This window comes from Syzygium oleosum, unplaced genomic scaffold, assembly GCF_021117445.2.
Source record: "Syzygium oleosum isolate NSW1041296 unplaced genomic scaffold, Sole_v2.1 Sole_v2.33, whole genome shotgun sequence".
Lineage (NCBI taxonomy): Eukaryota > Viridiplantae > Streptophyta > Magnoliopsida > Myrtales > Myrtaceae > Syzygium > Syzygium oleosum.
Genome location: NW_026607517.1, coordinates 2,736,443 through 2,752,854, shown reverse-complemented (window position 1 = coordinate 2,752,854; position 16,412 = coordinate 2,736,443). Strand labels below are relative to the sequence as shown.

The window sequence follows — 16,412 nt, the reverse complement described above, 5'->3', positions numbered from 1 at the left end:
AAATATTTTTCGTGAAAATTATTTTCAAGGAAATTGATTAAATTTCATTTATTTAGTGATTTTATGGAAATTGATATCCTTTTTGCCAAAAGGAAGGTCGTTTTCTATCTATATAAGCTAGTTGTTTTCGATCCATGAAAAACGTTTTCTGTAGATCAATTAGTTTTTCTAGACCCCGAAAAGCACGAAAACAATTTCTTGGAAATAGTTTTCCTTCACGAAATGAATAATTGGATCACATTTTCTTAATAACAATCACTTGTATCAATTACAAAATTGAATCAATAAAAAAAATATTTTCATTGTCAACGAAAATGTTTTAACCATAAATTGTTATGATAACGAAAATATTTTTCATTATCAACGGAAATGTTTATATACAAATTGTTGTCGATAATGAAAATACCTTTCATTAACTAATTATTTTAAACAGTGCAAACTAAGACAGTACATTTTTTCGAAGTACAAAAATCATCTTGGAAGCATCCATAAGATTTTCAGGAAAAACTCTTCGAAACCCGTTTACGCATTTGCCAGTGGGCCGTACTCAATTCGCTTTAGAAGCATCCGTAATTTCAAGTTTTCCTTTTTCACAGCATTCCTCAATTTGTTAAGTAAGTTCGACCAAAAACAAAATCACCATTCAGGCCCCAAAACTTTTTGGGTTTAAAGAATCGCCTGGCAAGCAAAAATTTAAGCCTGCAGAACTGCATTGGAAAGGAAACGGTCTTAACAATGAATCGTGGGGTCCAACTATTTTTTGGCTCGATCCAGTGACCCAAGGAAACGAAAAGAATCACTTAACATTTTTCATACAATCTCCTCTTACAGATGAAATAAGAAAATCGAATAGGCCCAGGCAAGATCTCACAAGAAACTGAGTCAGTCATTGCGTCGCATACACACGGCTTGCAATCTCGCCGTTGGTGTACTAGGCTATGGCTCACGGGACTAGATGCATATCCAATGATTTCCTTTCACAAGGATTAAACATGCTCCTTCCTACATGTGAGAAACGGTAAGGTTGCTTCATTATGGGAAACAAAAAATTAGCAAAGCTAGCGTCATGTTTCTGCCATTTTGGACAACCATGTTAAAGAGACATATTACACAAGACAGAACTGCCAAAGTGGCGGGCTAGGTAGCTCAAACATCAACTCAGGAATTCCAGTGACTAAAATCGAAGGAGTTCGCCAGTGATGTATTTCTGGCTTTCCATCAAAAACATTTGACTCTAACTCATCCCGATATCAATCTATAGTGGCATGAAATTTGAGCCAAATAAGCTAACACTAAGTCCGAGACTGCTTGCCAAACAAATTTGCCACCCCAACATCCATCCACCTTCGTTACATCAATCACCATGAATTGTATACCGTTCCCATTTCTTTGTTGGATCATATATCTGCACAAAGAAAGCACAGCAGCAAAGTCAGATGATAGACTCAACCTTGTTAAGCAGAGAGACAGAGACAGAGAGAGAGAGAGAGGGAGAGGGAGAGGAGGAGTGCCAACCTCCCATCTTGAAGCAGGAAAAATATGCTTGTTCTTTTCATACCAGTGTCTCTCCACAACTTTCCCCGCATGGGACTGCAGACAAATTACACAATATAAAAACCCATTCTCTTCCAAGTGTTGCGCAAAAAAGTGTACAAACTTAACTTGGAGTTACGCATAATACAAGACTGGATTCTTTTCAGCAAATCTCGCTAATGATCCAGATAGACTAATAACACAGTTTTCCCCCAAACAATCAGAGCGTGCGAGTGATTGATGACCACTAATATATAATGATAAATCATGTCATTTGATAAAGAATTAAGGCGTTAAACATTTCAGAGACAAACTTCACATGATGCTGCCAACCTCAAGCTTGCAATTGACGTAACCTAGCCCCTCATTAGTCAAACCCAGAAATAACAATTCACATTAGGGAATTGTGAAAGAACTGAAACAGCTAAAAATGATGCAGCAGATGACATTTAAGGGTGCCAGTCAAATGTTGATAACTTCTCATATTTCGATATCACATCCAAAGAATTAACAATAACCACTGCCAACCATTTTCCTCATGATCCAAACTCCTAGCATGCAATACAACAGATTAATTAAAGAAAGGCAGGGAATGTACCTCATCCTTCTCTATTGTTGCATCAGCGATGGTACGCACATCTTCATGCACATCAAAGTGAAATAGCTGTTTAAGATAAAAAAAAACAAAGGGTGTTATTCGAAACCAAAAGGACAAGGCAGAAAGTTTAATTAAGCGAAACCTCCTCATCAATCATTTTAATAACAGACTTCATTAAGAAAAGGAATGTGGTGACATGCAACAAAAGCTCAATGCCAAAATAATCACAAAGAAGAATTTCTTAGGTCAATCTAGATGAAATCATTCCCATTTGATGCTTACAAACCATTTGTTCCCACAACTTGAAACAAAGTCAGTTTGACTAAAAGAAATTACCCACTATCGAAGAGGAGCCAACTCGGCAATAAGAACAAAGGACCCCGGCATCATTTAAAATTACTGCCATGCAACTAAGTGCACACGAAGGTCCTAAACACCCAATAAATCATATCTCTACTACTTTTCTAAGACCTACTGTAGAAACTTATTATCAAGCGATGCAATATGAACAACTCAAAAGTAAATGTGAAAAGAGTAAGGCGTTACCGGTCCGCTTTTGCCCCTAGCCCTATTCACTATCAGCTCATAGAAACTGTGTTGCTGAAATTCAACAAGAAAAACAGATTATAAATCATCTTAGCATAAGGAAGAAGCCAAACGTAAATAGAAATGGCCACCCCAGATTGAAAAATAATCTCACATGTGGAATGATGAGATCTTCTTTCACATAAAGCAAATTTTCCACTGAGGTTGTCCGGATTTCTCTAAATTCAGGGGCGAGTTGCTGCTGAACAGCACGAAGAAAATCCCCAATTTTATCACCCTTTCTAACCTGAACATGAGAGAAGTTAAACACTTAGCACATGAAAAACATCGAAGAACAGAAAATACGAAAACCCACAGGCACACAAACACAGATAAAAAAAAAAGATTTAAAGAAGGATCTACTAGCCTGGATCACTCGCCTATGTCCTGTTCCATCCCAGTAGCTGTAAGTAATTTCAAGGGGTTCATCTGTAGACGAGGATGATGTTTACTAATCAGATGCTGTTTCACAAGTGAGAGTTTTAGTTAAAAATAGCAAGAATGAAAAATTACTTCGAATCTGCTCCTGCTCACGGAGCCACTGTTTCCGCAGTCTCTCTCGCTCAGCTTGTTCCTCTGCCTCCCGCTCACTGAAAAGGCATCCTCAGCGTCCCTAAGCTCAAGTGTTAGCCAGCAGACCAACTCCAACAAACACACTATACATATCCAGTGACTCGCATACACAGGCAGAGAGAGAGAGAGAGAGAAAGAAAGAGGTGGCACCTGTCAGGAAGGAAGCCTGTTTCAACTGTGGGGTCTTTGCCAAATTTACCGTGCCCCAACCCCTTTGTTTCTTGTGTTTCTGCAGGAAAGAAGTTCTTCTCATAAGGAGATAAAAATAAAAACATGAAGCTCCTTGGTCTAACTCTTATTACAAAAGAATCCCTTTCTAGGTAAAAATATATTGAAGTGCTACTTTGCTCCTGTGTAATTTACATCAAATTTAGGTGACCCTGTCAACAACTACTCGGTTCTCTCCTCAACATCCAATCATGTTGCAAACACGTGATATCGTGTTCTCAGTCCCTCCACAGTTTCTAGATGGTAGTGACCAACAAATTCCCTGGAGGAGGAATTCCAGAGTTTCAACCAAAATCCATTCCTCCCTTGTGACTTCTCATATGCTGGATACAGTGTTTGCTCTTTGTCATTTAAAAACTGAGATGACCTCGACAACATTGCCGTCAAATTCTTGATGAATGCCCGTGTAAAAGAAAATCTTGCTGCCTTACCAAAAAAAAAAGATAATCTTGCTGCAAAAGTCTTTAGTATCTTAGCCTAGATGAGAGCATCCACTGATCCACAACGTAAATTAGATCGAATCTCAGTTTACATAAACACACACCCCACCACAATTATGATAGTGACAGCAGATCGCCGCACACGTACCTCGCCACGATTAATCACTAGACAATCATGTGACACAGCAAGCAATCCCCTAATCAAAAGATTTGGAAAAGGTTAGAAAAAATTCTTACCGATGTCCCCATCATCCTCATCGCTTCCATTCTCGATATCATCTGTGAAAGACAACCGAGAACTTCCCTTAATCTTCCTCTTTTTACGCTTTTGCAACTGAAGCTCCTCCTCCCTGACGCATACAAACGGAAAACCCAGAGTAACTAACCTTGATCATAACACAACCACGTAAACAAGAAAGAAATGGCGAAAATTGGGCATGCCACGAAATTCAACAGCCCTAGAGTCCCAACATCTGCACTTACTCTTGCTGCAGCTTCTGAAGTTTCTCCTTTTCTTCCTCTTCGAATTTGTTGCGAATATTCACCCTCTGAAGCACACAGTTCAGATATTATCACCCGGCGTGCACGAATCAAACGCTGGCCAGGGCATGGACGAGCTAAGGACATAGCTACTCACCTTCTCAACGTACTGCTCCCTCGTGACCAACCCAATAGTCTCCTTCTTGAACGCGGTCTCGAGAATCTGCAAAATCCCCCCCCCCCCCCCAAAACATCGAACGAGCACCGGTTACATCGCAACGCAAAGGAAGGAGCTTTCCCCAAAATCACTCCGCGGAGGAAGACAATGGAAACCCTAAGAAAGGGAAGAACGCGGACCTCGGAGGTACCGGAGCCGAACTGGAGGAGGCCGGGCTGGCCCTGGTCGGAGGCGGACTTGGTCTTGAGCTCCTGGATCTTGCGGCGCTCGGCTTCCCTTTGCTTCTCGAGACGGCGGATCCTGACGGCGTCCTGGGCCGTGCCCACGTACCCGTCTCCCATGCCCGACATCTTCGATCCTCCTTCCTTCTCCGGTGTTCCTCGCCTCTAGGGCTTGACTGCGAATTCGCGCGATCGTCGGTTCAATCGAGAAGTTGAGCGCGGGCTTAGAGGGGATAAGTTTAACACTCCACGTAGGATTTGTAGAAAACCACTCACAAATTGACACGTGGCAATCGGGGGGTCCACATGTCAGGAAAAAACTTTTCTCTCTCCTCTCTCTCACGCGCTCTGCTCTCCATCTCTCTGCAACCTCACGCTCAACCCCCTCTCTCTCTAACACCTTGGCTCATGCCCGATGCACGACCAGCTCTGCTCTTTCTAGTCGCCATCGCCTCCGATCCATCTCCGGCGACAACTTCCCGAGATATTCAAACTCCGGGGACTCCGGAATCGTGGTCAACGCGCCGGACTTGTCGTACCCAACGTAAAACCCGTAGTCCTCGTCGACGACGGGCGAGTACAGACCGACGACGCCGAACGCCGGGGTAGAGCTCGTCTTCGGCTTGAAGACCGAACGCAGCAGCTTCTGGATCGACCACGAGATTTGGGAGTGCTTCTTCGCCGTCGTCGAGGTCGCCGGTTGCGGCCGCGGAGGAAGAGGGGGAAGGCGCGGCGGTTGGGGAGGTTAGGCATGGATAGGGTGCGGGCGGAGATGGCGGAGTCAAGCTTGAAGGACTTTATTTTTTTGCTAGAAAGCTTTAAGGACTTGATCAAAGGAGAGATGAACTGAAGAAGGCTTGTCAGAACATGACCGAAGGTGTTAGAGAGAGGGGGTTGAGCGTGGGTTGCAGAGAGATGGAGAGCAGAGCGCGTGAGAGAGAGGAGAGCGACAAGTTTTTTCCCTGACATGTGGGCCTTGATTGCCACGTGTCAATTTGTGGGTGGTTTTCTGCAAATCCTACGTGGAGTGTTAAACTCACCCAATATTTTCTCGGATGTTGGTGGGTGACTCCCCTTTTTTTTTTAATTTTTTTTTATCTCGCACCTCTTTTCCATATAAATGCATATAGTGCTTCAAAGGATCGAACCTCAAATCTAAAACTAGGGGTGAGTAAGATGGGCCCTTCGGCCGGGACAGGAGCACGATCGGGCCAGACCGATCAATTTGATCCTGATTCTAGGAATATCAGGTCCGATTCCGGTTCCTAAAAGTGGCCCAGTTTCAAATGCCGGTTCCTGGTTAAGGTGGGAAACCAGGCCGGGACCGGGATCGATAAATATATATTTCTAATTTTTATATATATATTTATTTACTTTTTAAATATATATATTTAAATAACAAAAGAAGCATTTGATAGTTCATTTTTATTCGGTTCCAATGGGACCAACCCAAAAATGCTTTCATATATTGGTCTCGAAAATGCTTCTCGGTTCTCTCTTGCCTTTACCAATTGGTCCAATTGGAACCGGACCGGACAGATTGGACCGATGGTCGGTCGTCCCCCATGGTCCCAAGATTAGACAGTCCCGATCCCAGGTCCCTGGCCGGAACCGGTCCTCCGTCCGGTTCTCGATTCTTGGGTTGGACCGGACCGGGAATCGCTCACCCCTATCTGAAACTCTCTGATCTCATCTCAATTCCTTTATCAGTAGGACCGACCGCATGCCTATTAAGTGACTTAATGGATGTTTTTCGATTTTTGGATACTCTTAAAAGGAGCAAAGTTGGACTCGAGTGGGAGGAATCGATTAATTGGGTGGGCGTTGTGGGGCTTGGACCGTTCCTATTGTTCATAAAGAGTAATTGCAACCGGAGTGCTAGCATTGGTAGGAGTAGGTGTTCATCTTTCCGAATAGCATAAATTGAAGAAAGGTTAATTCCTTCCAAACTTTATAGTTATCACCATTTAACTCGAGAACATTAAATCCGAAAAATTGACAGTGATGAAACTACATAATAAACAAACATGCTTATGTCACAAAAAATCATGTTTTCACCAATGCACAACATGTTCCAAGATATGAATCAAATAACATCAAAAAATAAATATGGGCTAAGTTTCTAATTGACACGATTAATTATAATTAATGTCCCTTGTCTATATGTGATCTAAAGGCTCTTAATATATATAATTTAAGATAATTAGAGATGTTGTGGCTGATCTCTAATTAAGCAAAATTATATACGGATGACTAGACATTTACTTTTATGCATGGAACATTCATCAAATTGCATGCAAGGGCAAGACAGAAAATTCACTCGGCCAAGGGTAGAACAGGAAATTCACAAAAGGTGCCTACATGTGCCCTATTTTTCATGCAGCATGCGCCCTTAACTGCACATAACTGCAGTGCGGGGCGCGTGGATCTCACATGCCTTCTTCCTCGCGCGAAGCCTAGCCGCTTCTTGTTTCCACTGCACCTTCCACCACCTGGGTCTCCTCTGACAGCCCACCTTAGACCAAGCCACCTGGGTCTCCTCCGACAGCCCGCCTTAGACCAAATTAAGTCATGGATTTTGGAGACCCCGCTGGAGCAACCACACAAGTTCAAGGATCAATGAAAGCAGCTAAGAAATCGGCCGGAATCAAGCAAAATACCGTCGAACGCAAACCTTAACCACCGCAACTTCTGCCAATCAATTAGCCTCCAATGATCACCCTAATGCTTAATTAACTTAGGGCTTTTCTTGCCCATGGCGGTGCGATCGTACTAGTCCGAAGACATGGGAAATAGTTGGACCTGCTATTCTCACAGCAGGTGCACAATTCTCAATTGATGTTGTGACTTCTACTTTTGTTGGGTATGTGAGTGATGTAGAGTTGGTTGAGTCCCTTTTTCCCCTACTTTTCCTCTATTGAGTTCAAACTCAAGCATTTTGAGGCAACATTGGAGAAAAGTTTGACTTTATTTCAAACTTAAGCCGATCATCTTGAGTTTGTGAAGATGCTAGAGATAATTAGAAATTTTTTTAGGATAATTTACTATGTTAGAAATATTTTGATATCATATCTCTCAAAATTGCACGTATCTTGCACGCATATTGCACGCATATGTCACAAGTCGATTGTTTAGGATCTGTGCCATGTAGCAACTTAGAGCATGCATGATAACCATTCTGTTTATCTATATTTCTATTTTTCTATTCGTGAGAACATGTTTGGTATAAACATCCATTTGGTAACGCAATTTCATTTTTATATTTTTTAAACAAATTTTTAGTCAAGAAATAGGTTTGGAACAAAAATGAGAAGTAAAATGTTTTTACTTTTCTATTTCTAAAACAAAAGAAAAAATAAAACTCTTATCTTTGCTTGCCCTCGTCTCTTATTGCCCGCCACATGCGACCACCACCACCCCGCCGACCATTGCCTCCTGCCGCTTGAAGCCGCCCACCGCCATCCTCCGCCAGTCGCTCGCCTCTTGTTGCTGCCTGTCGATGAATGGAAAAGAGCGTAAGAGGGAGAAATTTTGCCATGGCAACGATGCCCCTGCATGGCTTCTGGTGAGAAGCAGAGCCGAGAATTGACGTGCTGGGTGAAGGACTGGGCAGCGGCGGCGGCAAGGGAGGGGTCGAGCTTCAAGGAGGAGCAATAGCTGCAACAACGAATGAGTTCCCCAAGTTATTTACCGACAAAAAAAAAGTCACGACAGAGACTTCAGAAGCTTGGTTACTATCTCGCGGCTGCAGTCTTTGCCAATAGTATCCAACCAATTCTTTGGGGTACCCTTTCATTATGCCTACATATATTACCTGAATGTCACAATTCTAAGATTTGTCTATGTAGATCTTGATCAAGCATTTGATCGAACCACGAATACTTGTCCAGGGTTAGTGCAGGATGGCAATTGCTCGTTGCCATAGTGAACATTGGGAGCTACTATGTGTTGGGGCTTCTAATCGGAGACTTGCTTGGATACAAGTTCAAGCTCAGTGCACCCGGCATTTGGATTGGGATGCTGACTGGCTGTCTAATGCAGGCTGTTGTGCTTCTCTTTATTATCTTACAAGCGAATTGGCAAAAAGAGGTACCGTGTGCATAATCTTCTTCTACTACCCCACTACTTTGGTGTTCCTTAGTTCCAGCATACCTAAAAGTCCCTGCAAAATGATGCAGGCTCTGAAGGCTGAGAGACGCATGACAACATGGGACGGACCATAGGAACCTCCAGAGGCTTCATCAATCCAATGAAATAAGCTGACGGAATACTTATAGCTTGCTAGTCCTAGCTCACCCGTCCAAATCTAGTTTGAAGTTTACATACTGGTGTTTGAAGTGGTCTTGATTTTGAGATATATATGGAGACCATCTTTTGAAATTAGATTGCTGTGTTTAGTTTGAGGTACTGTCAAGAATCAACCAAGTCTTCATATTACTGGTACTATCAAGAATCACTCGTGTCTTTCAATATAGATTGCTGTAGCATTCTGACAAAAGCCGAAATTGGGACTAAACTATCTCAACAGAACCCGTAGGGACACGAATTTCCTACCGTCTCGAGATCTACGAGGAAGAGAAAAGTCTGAATTTATTTCAAACTTAAGCCGGTCACCTTGAGTTTGTGAAGATGTTAAAGATAATTAGAAATTTTTTTAGGATAATTTACCATGTTAGAAATATTTCGATATCATATCTATGAAGATTGCACGTATCTTGCACGCATATTGCACGCTGATAATTCTATAAAAATAGAGTTCATTTGGCTGTTCTAGTTCAATTTTCTCGTCATTGAACACCAGTACGTAGTAGCAAAAGATCAAACAAATTATATAGGATCAGTGACAGGGTTCTCCTTGCATATCATCGATGTGCCTTTTTTCCTTTTTGCTAGGCAGCAAAATGGATCAAGACATTGAGCGGTTATCTTATGACAGTACAGGAATTGAAGCCGTGTTTGTGGTTTGTACTACTCATGACAGACATGGCCGCGCAAATTCGTTGTAATGTTGGAGGGTGTCCAGTACTGTATCTGAAATCGGAGTAATATCATTTTCAAGAGCCGTGACATGCAGAACTTTAAGGCCGAGTTTGTCAAAGAAACAAACGCACAAAAGAAAACAAAGTGCACACTGGGGAAGGTGGAGGCGCCGCAAAATGCAACAGCACCTCTCTTGCACATGTAGGTTCCAATAAAGCAAGGGAAGCTGACGTTCGACGTCAATCTGGGGAAGAAAATAAGAACACAGACAGTTTTTCTTCACCCCACCCTTGATGGCATCCATAATTACATATACAGGAAGATCAATCCAGCTAGGCAGACATCTTTCTACTTCAATAAGACTTTGTACAGCGATCATTTGATCTTCTGATCTTACTTCGCATGTAATTCCTCCGTTTCTGTTTCTCATGCATGTCGCCAAAGTTGTTGTGACAAGAAACAGCTTGAAGCTCTCCACATGCACCGTCGTGGATCGTGTTTTAAATAAGGATCTGAAGTGCTACGCTAGTCTCAAATAAGAGCCTAAACTTACCGGCCGGCCAATATTCACCGGTGAACATTACCGGCGATTAAAACGGGGTAATCTGGTCAAACTTTCACATTTTTTTCTCCCTTCCTCGACCAAGCTGTCTAAGCAAACCGCTCTTGCCCGATCCTCGCGCTCTCCTCCGCCGGTCGTCTCTTCCTTTCCCAAGCTCATTGTTAGATGACCATCAGCACGGGAGATCATCATCTTTCGCGGGCCCACCGAGGAAGTAGATCATGACCAGATCTCGCGATATTTCCCTCCATCGACGGAAAAAGTCGACGACATTTTATAGTAAATCACGGCCAAATCGTGTAATCACCTCATCGATGTATGGATAAATATTGAATGTCACCTTACGCTTATTGCGAAGATTACTTACCATATGCATCATCGCTAGCCAGATGAACCATGCAATTAGCCTGCACTAATGACGTTTCCCCCACCGTTCGGGCATGTATGGCAACAAATATCGGCCAATCTTTACCTTCCCTTCACGTAACGAAGAGGAACTTCTATAAAGGGCAACTGGAAGACGCGAAATGAGCCAAGAAACGCTCGCTTATCTCTCTCCCTCCCTCCACAGCTCATCTCTCTCTGCGCTCCGTCCGCGATTGGATCGATCGGAGCTTGGCGTCGTCGGGGGGACAAATCCGAAGCGCATGAGCTGGTTGGGGAAGCAGGGCATCCTGAATTCGAGGTGCAACCATTTCGTCGCTCGCCTCTTGGTCTTCGTCCTCCATTTCTCGCCTCAGTCGCCTCCTTGTCTCTTCGAATTCGAGAACAGGTCGTTGTTCGACCCTTTGCTGAGTCTGTCAAGTTCGATTCGCTCCGGTAGCAGCAGTAGCAGCAGTAGAAGCGATCGTTGTCGTTCGGACATCGTCTCGGCATGGAGTCTGGAAACAAGAGCTCAGGTTGGCGCCAGTTGAATTACAGACATTTCGACTCGATTTCCTCGTTGAGTTATACTTTTTATGTTCTTTAATCGGTTTGTCGGTGGATGCTTTTTCTATTATTATTCAGGTTCCGTTCGTACAATGAAAGACAACTTTTCGGGATTTTTTGATGTTCATTTAACGAAAAATAAACTAATCATTTCCACTGATGAAAAAAACACGTTGGAAAAACATTATCCATATCTTCTTTCACAAACATATTTTACCTTTATTTTTATTTTATTTTGTTTTATTTTTTATTTTTTAAAAATCAATTTTAATTATTTTTAAAAAAATTTAATTTCTTAATCCTTTTCTTCTTCTCTTTCTTCCTTTGCCGCCTCGAGCTCGAGCTATCAACCGGAAAATATTGTTCGGTAAAAAATATCATTTTTTCTACGAAACGAAAGAAGTCTTAAATTTAGTTTTTTTTAGCTGATTTTCTGGAAAAGGACCTCCTTTATGTCAAAGCTACTGTTTCGCTCTCTGGTTTTTTTTTTTTCGCTTTCTTTTATTTACTTTTTCTTAGCAGAGTTCTTAGAAAACATCCGCTACTGATTTTTTTATTTTTATTTTTAAATTATTTGCGGGGTATTGTACTGATAAATAGTTGAAATTTGTAACGTCATATGCGAATATGTCATGTTATATATTTGCTTTCTTTCGTTCTGTATAATTGTTTGAAGATCAACCACCATTTTGAGAGGATGTCGTCGAGATGGGTTTTTACTGTATTATGTGCTTTCACGTGTTAACTTCTAATCTGGACAAATTATCTAGATTGGGGACTATTCACCCAGATTCCTAATAGGATTTCAACATGTTGTTATGTAGCTTTGTGCTATTCATCTAGTACAAATGGACGACAGGCAAGGTCAGCATCAGTTATTGTAATAGGAGGTGGCATTGCTGGACTAGCCGCCGCTCGTGCCCTTCATGACGCCTCATTTCAGGTAACGAGAGATGAGAATACTATCGGAGTGTATTTCTAGATCTGCCTAGGATTCTGAACACGGAAGAGTCTCTCTCTCTCTCTCTCTCTCTCTCTCTCTCTCTCTCTCTCTCTCTCTCTCTCTCTCCAGGTGAAATATTACTATGTTTCCTGATACTTTGCCAATCATGCCCAATATCGAAGCCTAAAGAGGGAGTTTGTAGGTTTATGAAATTAAAATTTGGATCAGTGATCTTAAATATGGGCTTAAATATTGTTGATACATGTACCATGTTTATTATGTAATATAAATAACATCAAAATGGCATTGCAAACTTGTCTCATCATTTGCTTGTGTCCGGTTAGTTTGTAATTATGGCCGAATAGGTTCTTCTGAAGTTATTCTACAATGCACTTGTTGACTAGTTCTTCCATCTGTTGTACACAGTGTAGCTTTTGATGACACATAATTTCACATATTTAATAAGTCGGTGATGAACTGTTATATAAGAATTTCAGAATTGGAAAGAAATGAGTACTTGAAAGGTCTAGCACAACTGGGTTCCTGATATGCATGTTTCATCGATTAGGGATTTATGGACCATTGTTATTACCAGTTTCTTATTACCTTGTCAGACAGTAGTCATGTCCCATTCTGGTAAACTTTGTTCAAAGAAGCTACACCACTTTTGGTGCCTAGAGCTGCGTACCTTTGTTCAGATATTGTAAAGTGTATGTCTTCCACATCCACATGTTAGACAATTTGATCTGCTCTTGCCAATTCCTTCTTATGCATCTACCAGAAGTATCTCCATGCCTTGTCACTAGTTATGTCACTGCTTGATCGTTAACTTTTCTGATTACAAGCATGTCGAGACTATTGCGATAGACTTGATTATGATATGCGACTGTTTCGCAAGTGGTGCAATAACGCATAATTTCTGGTTCTTATTTTAGTCAAGTCTCCTTTTCCAAGGTCCAGACAAGAAGCATTTCATTTCTAAGGCAGCTTATGGTTTGGCCTCATGAGTCCTCTGGTCTTGATAGCATTTGCCGCCAGGGAATTCATACGGAAGGGAATAAAAGATCCCGCTTTAGTCTGTGAACTTTGACTTTGAGGAAGCATTTTCTTTTTTCTGTTTCACTCAACGACTTTCCCATAAACTTTACAAGCTCCCTCGGTGTTTGCTTGTTGATAATCTTTTCTAGTCCACCCCCTCCTGTAGTTTTTTGAAAGGAACTAATTTTAGATGTATGGATTTTGACGGTAAGTCTTTCTTCCCGTCTGAACTGAGTTCTCTTTTTGATTAGGTCCTTTTGCTGGAGTCACGTGCCAGACTTGGTGGTCGAATTCATACTGACTATTCTTGCGGTTTTCCTGTGGATCTTGGGGCCTCATGGTAAAATGTTTGTGCTTCTCGCTCAAGTATAACATGAGGGTATGATGAGCCTGATGTCATCTTGATCTTTCAGGTTGCATGGAGTGTGCGAAGAGAATCCTTTGGCCCCTTTGATTGGGAGATTGGGATTACCTCTGTACCGAACCAGCGGTGATAACTCTGTCTTGTATGACCATGACTTGGAAAGGTACATCCGTTGACAGTGTGCTAATCTTTTGTGTTGGTTTGTGCTCTTTTGCTTTTTACATCTTTTCATTTATCGGTCCCTTTCTTAACATGCGTGAAGTGTTTCCAAATAGCATAAATTTCTTGTGTAAGTTTTAATATCCTGTTTAGAGGAAGCTTTCTAATGCTGATTGATTTCAGAATCTTTAATTTAATCTTAGCTTCTTATATCGCAGTTGTGGAATTTAGGCATTTGAATCTTCTGTTTGCAGCTGCTCTATAGTTATGTTTGCGCTGGATAGGAATTCCCCTCATGTTACGTTCGTATGGCAAAGTAATGATTATACGAAGTAGTTTTTGTCAGCTATGGGCCTAGAATTACGCTAATGGCAGTTTGTGTTTTAATATATTAATTTTCCATCAGTCATTGACATGTTTTTGTTCAGTCAAGTTTAAGTGCTTCGTTTTGCAAATGTTGAATTTACTATATTACCTTACGAGAAATCATTTATTGACCAGACCTTGTACTTCTTGCAGTTGTGCGTTCTTTGACCTGGATGGCAAGCGAGTTCCTCAAGAATTGGTCGCTGAAGTTGGCAAAACAGTTGAGAATATCATGGAAGAGGTATAGCTTCTTAAGGATTTTGTTTCGCATTATCCATAATAGGTTGCAATTTATCCCTTGCAAGTTCGGCAAAAATGTATGCCTGATAAGTTAGTGAAATTTGAAGATCAGGCCCATAACCGATATTGTGCCGTTTCTTTATTTCCTCGTTTACTTTTAATTGACTGCAGGCGAACAAAGTAAGGCAAGAGTGCAGTGAAGACATGTCCTTACGACGGGCTTTCTCACTAATTTTTGAACGGAGGCCAGAGTTAAGGTTTGACGCAGAATCCTTTAATAGTGCTGTTTCGATTTTGTTTCTTGACGTTTATTTGATTTGTAACATGGCTTACAGGTTGGAAGGGCTTCACTTCAAGGTACTACAGTGGTATCTCTGCAGAATGGAAGGCTGGTTTGCTGCAGATGCTGATAACATCTCGCTGAACTGCTGGGCTGAGGTTAAGTTACTGTCTAGCTGATTAATTGATTGCTTGTGTTGCTGTTGCTACATGATGAGCTGTTTGGAAGGGTTTATCAGTTTGGTTTTAGACTGTGTATGCCATATTGTAATTGTGATTACATTTGTTGACACGTGGTATGCTGTAATACTGCAACAGGAAGAATTGCTGCCTGGTGGACATGGATTGATGGTTAGGGGTTATCTCCCTGTTATAAACACCCTTGCTAAAGGTCTCGATGTCCGCTTGGGCCATAGGTCTATATTTGTCCTGAAAAGCTAGATTTTGAGATTAGGTGTCCGTTGTAACATTCTCACCCTTTTAATTATTGATTCGTATCGTAGAGTTACCAACATTGTGAGGCGTTACAATGGAGTGAAGGTAACTGTAGAAGACGGGAGAACGTTCGCCGCGGATGCTGCAATTATCACTGTGCCTCTTGGTGTGCTGAAATCACAAAGCATTAGGTTTGAGCCTAAGCTACCTGATTGGAAGGAAGCAGCAATTGCGGATATCGGTGTCGGGATTGAGAACAAGATCGTGTTGCATTTTGAAAAGGTGTTTTGGCCCAATGTGGAATTTCTGGGAGTGGTTGCTGATTCATCTTCTAGCTGCAGCTACTTTCTAAATCTTCACAGGGCAACGGGTCATTCTGTTCTTGTTTATATGCCATGTGGGCAGCTGGCTAAAGACATCGAGCAGATGTCTGATGAAGCAGCTGCTAATTTTGCTTTCATGCAACTAAAGAAGATCCTTCCCGATGCTTCTTCCCCGGTATCTTCTGCAGCCCTTATGTTGTCTTTTAAAACTGAAGCTATATTCTCTTCAATTTTTCACGATAGCCTTTCTTTCTCCCCTCCAATCTTCTTTCAATCGTTTAAGGTTGGCCCATTGTTGGGGCAGCAATGCATATCTGGTTGTTCGAGGATTCTAACAAGTATGTTTGAATGGTGCAGATTCGGTATGTCGTGTCTCATTGGGGTACAGACATTAACTCACTTGGGTCATATAGCTGTGGTGTAGTGGGGAAGCCCCAAGATCTCTTTGAAAAGCTAAGGATTCCGGTGGATAACCTTTTCTTTGCTGGAGAGGCAACAAGTTCGAGCTACCAAGGATCCCTGCACGGCGCATTCGCTACCGGTCTGATGGCCGCGGAAGATTGCCGAATGCGGGTTTTGGAGCGGTATGGGGAATTGGATCTCTTCCACCCAGTAATGGGTGAGGAGGCTTCCATCTCTGTCCCTCTCTTGATCACCCGTATGTAGTTCCAGGGCTGCCGCTCTACTCTTTACTGTGAGCAGATCGCGCGTCTTTTGTTTCTGTCTTGGACAATGGCTCGCACATTGCTGCCAATTTGATTGGCCCAGTGGGAAACTTACATGATAAATGAAGGACGGGCAATTCGTATTGAAATGATCAGTTTGTCCTCCTTGTTTGTCCTCGAGAGTCGATGCTCTTTTCTATTATAGGAGGAGACGTTTTAGCCAGCGAGCAAGAAAGTCAGTGTATCACGAGAATCTGGTAACTTTTTCTGTATTAAATTTTGTCGCCTGGGG

General features: G+C 42.0%; 2 protein-coding genes across 3 annotated transcripts; one reads left to right on the top strand and one right to left on the bottom strand.

Annotated features, from left to right (window-relative positions):
- Positions 1–1,212: 1,212 nt before the first annotated feature.
- On the bottom strand, positions 1,213–5,066 carry LOC115672898 (protein XAP5 CIRCADIAN TIMEKEEPER). 2 transcript variants are annotated; one of them, XM_030594893.2, is made up of 12 exons: positions 4,795–5,066; positions 4,595–4,660; positions 4,441–4,505; positions 4,195–4,307; positions 3,440–3,518; positions 3,230–3,306; positions 3,084–3,145; positions 2,832–2,963; positions 2,678–2,731; positions 2,132–2,197; positions 1,516–1,590; positions 1,213–1,405 (listed from the first exon to the last, which is right to left on the bottom strand). In XM_030594893.2, exons 1-12 carry the CDS (start codon positions 4,963–4,965, stop codon positions 1,355–1,357), a joined length of 1,011 nt encoding a protein of 336 aa, XP_030450753.2. In that variant the 5' UTR covers positions 4,966–5,066; the 3' UTR covers positions 1,213–1,354. The 2 variants fall into 2 exon arrangements, with proteins under 2 accessions (XP_030450753.2, XP_056160792.1); XM_056304817.1 differs by lacking the exon at positions 2,678–2,731.
- Positions 5,067–10,843: 5,777 nt separating this feature from the next.
- On the top strand, positions 10,844–16,240 carry LOC115672442 (polyamine oxidase 2-like). The gene is made up of 10 exons (XM_030594251.2): positions 10,844–11,277; positions 12,133–12,251; positions 13,541–13,629; positions 13,703–13,816; positions 14,332–14,419; positions 14,590–14,675; positions 14,754–14,856; positions 15,016–15,113; positions 15,201–15,630; positions 15,813–16,240. Exons 1-10 carry the CDS (start codon positions 11,253–11,255, stop codon positions 16,119–16,121), a joined length of 1,461 nt encoding a protein of 486 aa, XP_030450111.2. The 5' UTR covers positions 10,844–11,252; the 3' UTR covers positions 16,122–16,240.
- Positions 16,241–16,412: the final 172 nt, after the last annotated feature.

Bases quoted from the DNA above. Each gene is read 5' to 3' on its own strand.
- LOC115672442 (XM_030594251.2), top strand. From the start codon at position 11,253: ATGGAGTCTGGAAACAAGAGCTCAG. The intron at 14,420-14,589 runs GTATAGCTTCTT...AATTGACTGCAG, and splicing joins TTGAGAATATCATGGAAGAG to GCGAACAAAGTAAGGCAAGA. The intron at 15,114-15,200 runs GTCTATATTTGT...TTCGTATCGTAG, and splicing joins GATGTCCGCTTGGGCCATAG to AGTTACCAACATTGTGAGGC.
- LOC115672898 (XM_030594893.2), bottom strand. From the start codon at position 4,965: ATGTCGGGCATGGGAGACGGGTACGTGGGCACGGCCCAGGACGCCGTC. The intron at 4,506-4,594 runs GTGAGTAGCTAT...TGTGTGCTTCAG, and splicing joins GGGAGCAGTACGTTGAGAAG to AGGGTGAATATTCGCAACAA. The intron at 3,307-3,439 runs GTGCCACCTCTT...ATGCCTTTTCAG, and splicing joins ACAGGCTTCCTTCCTGACAG to TGAGCGGGAGGCAGAGGAAC.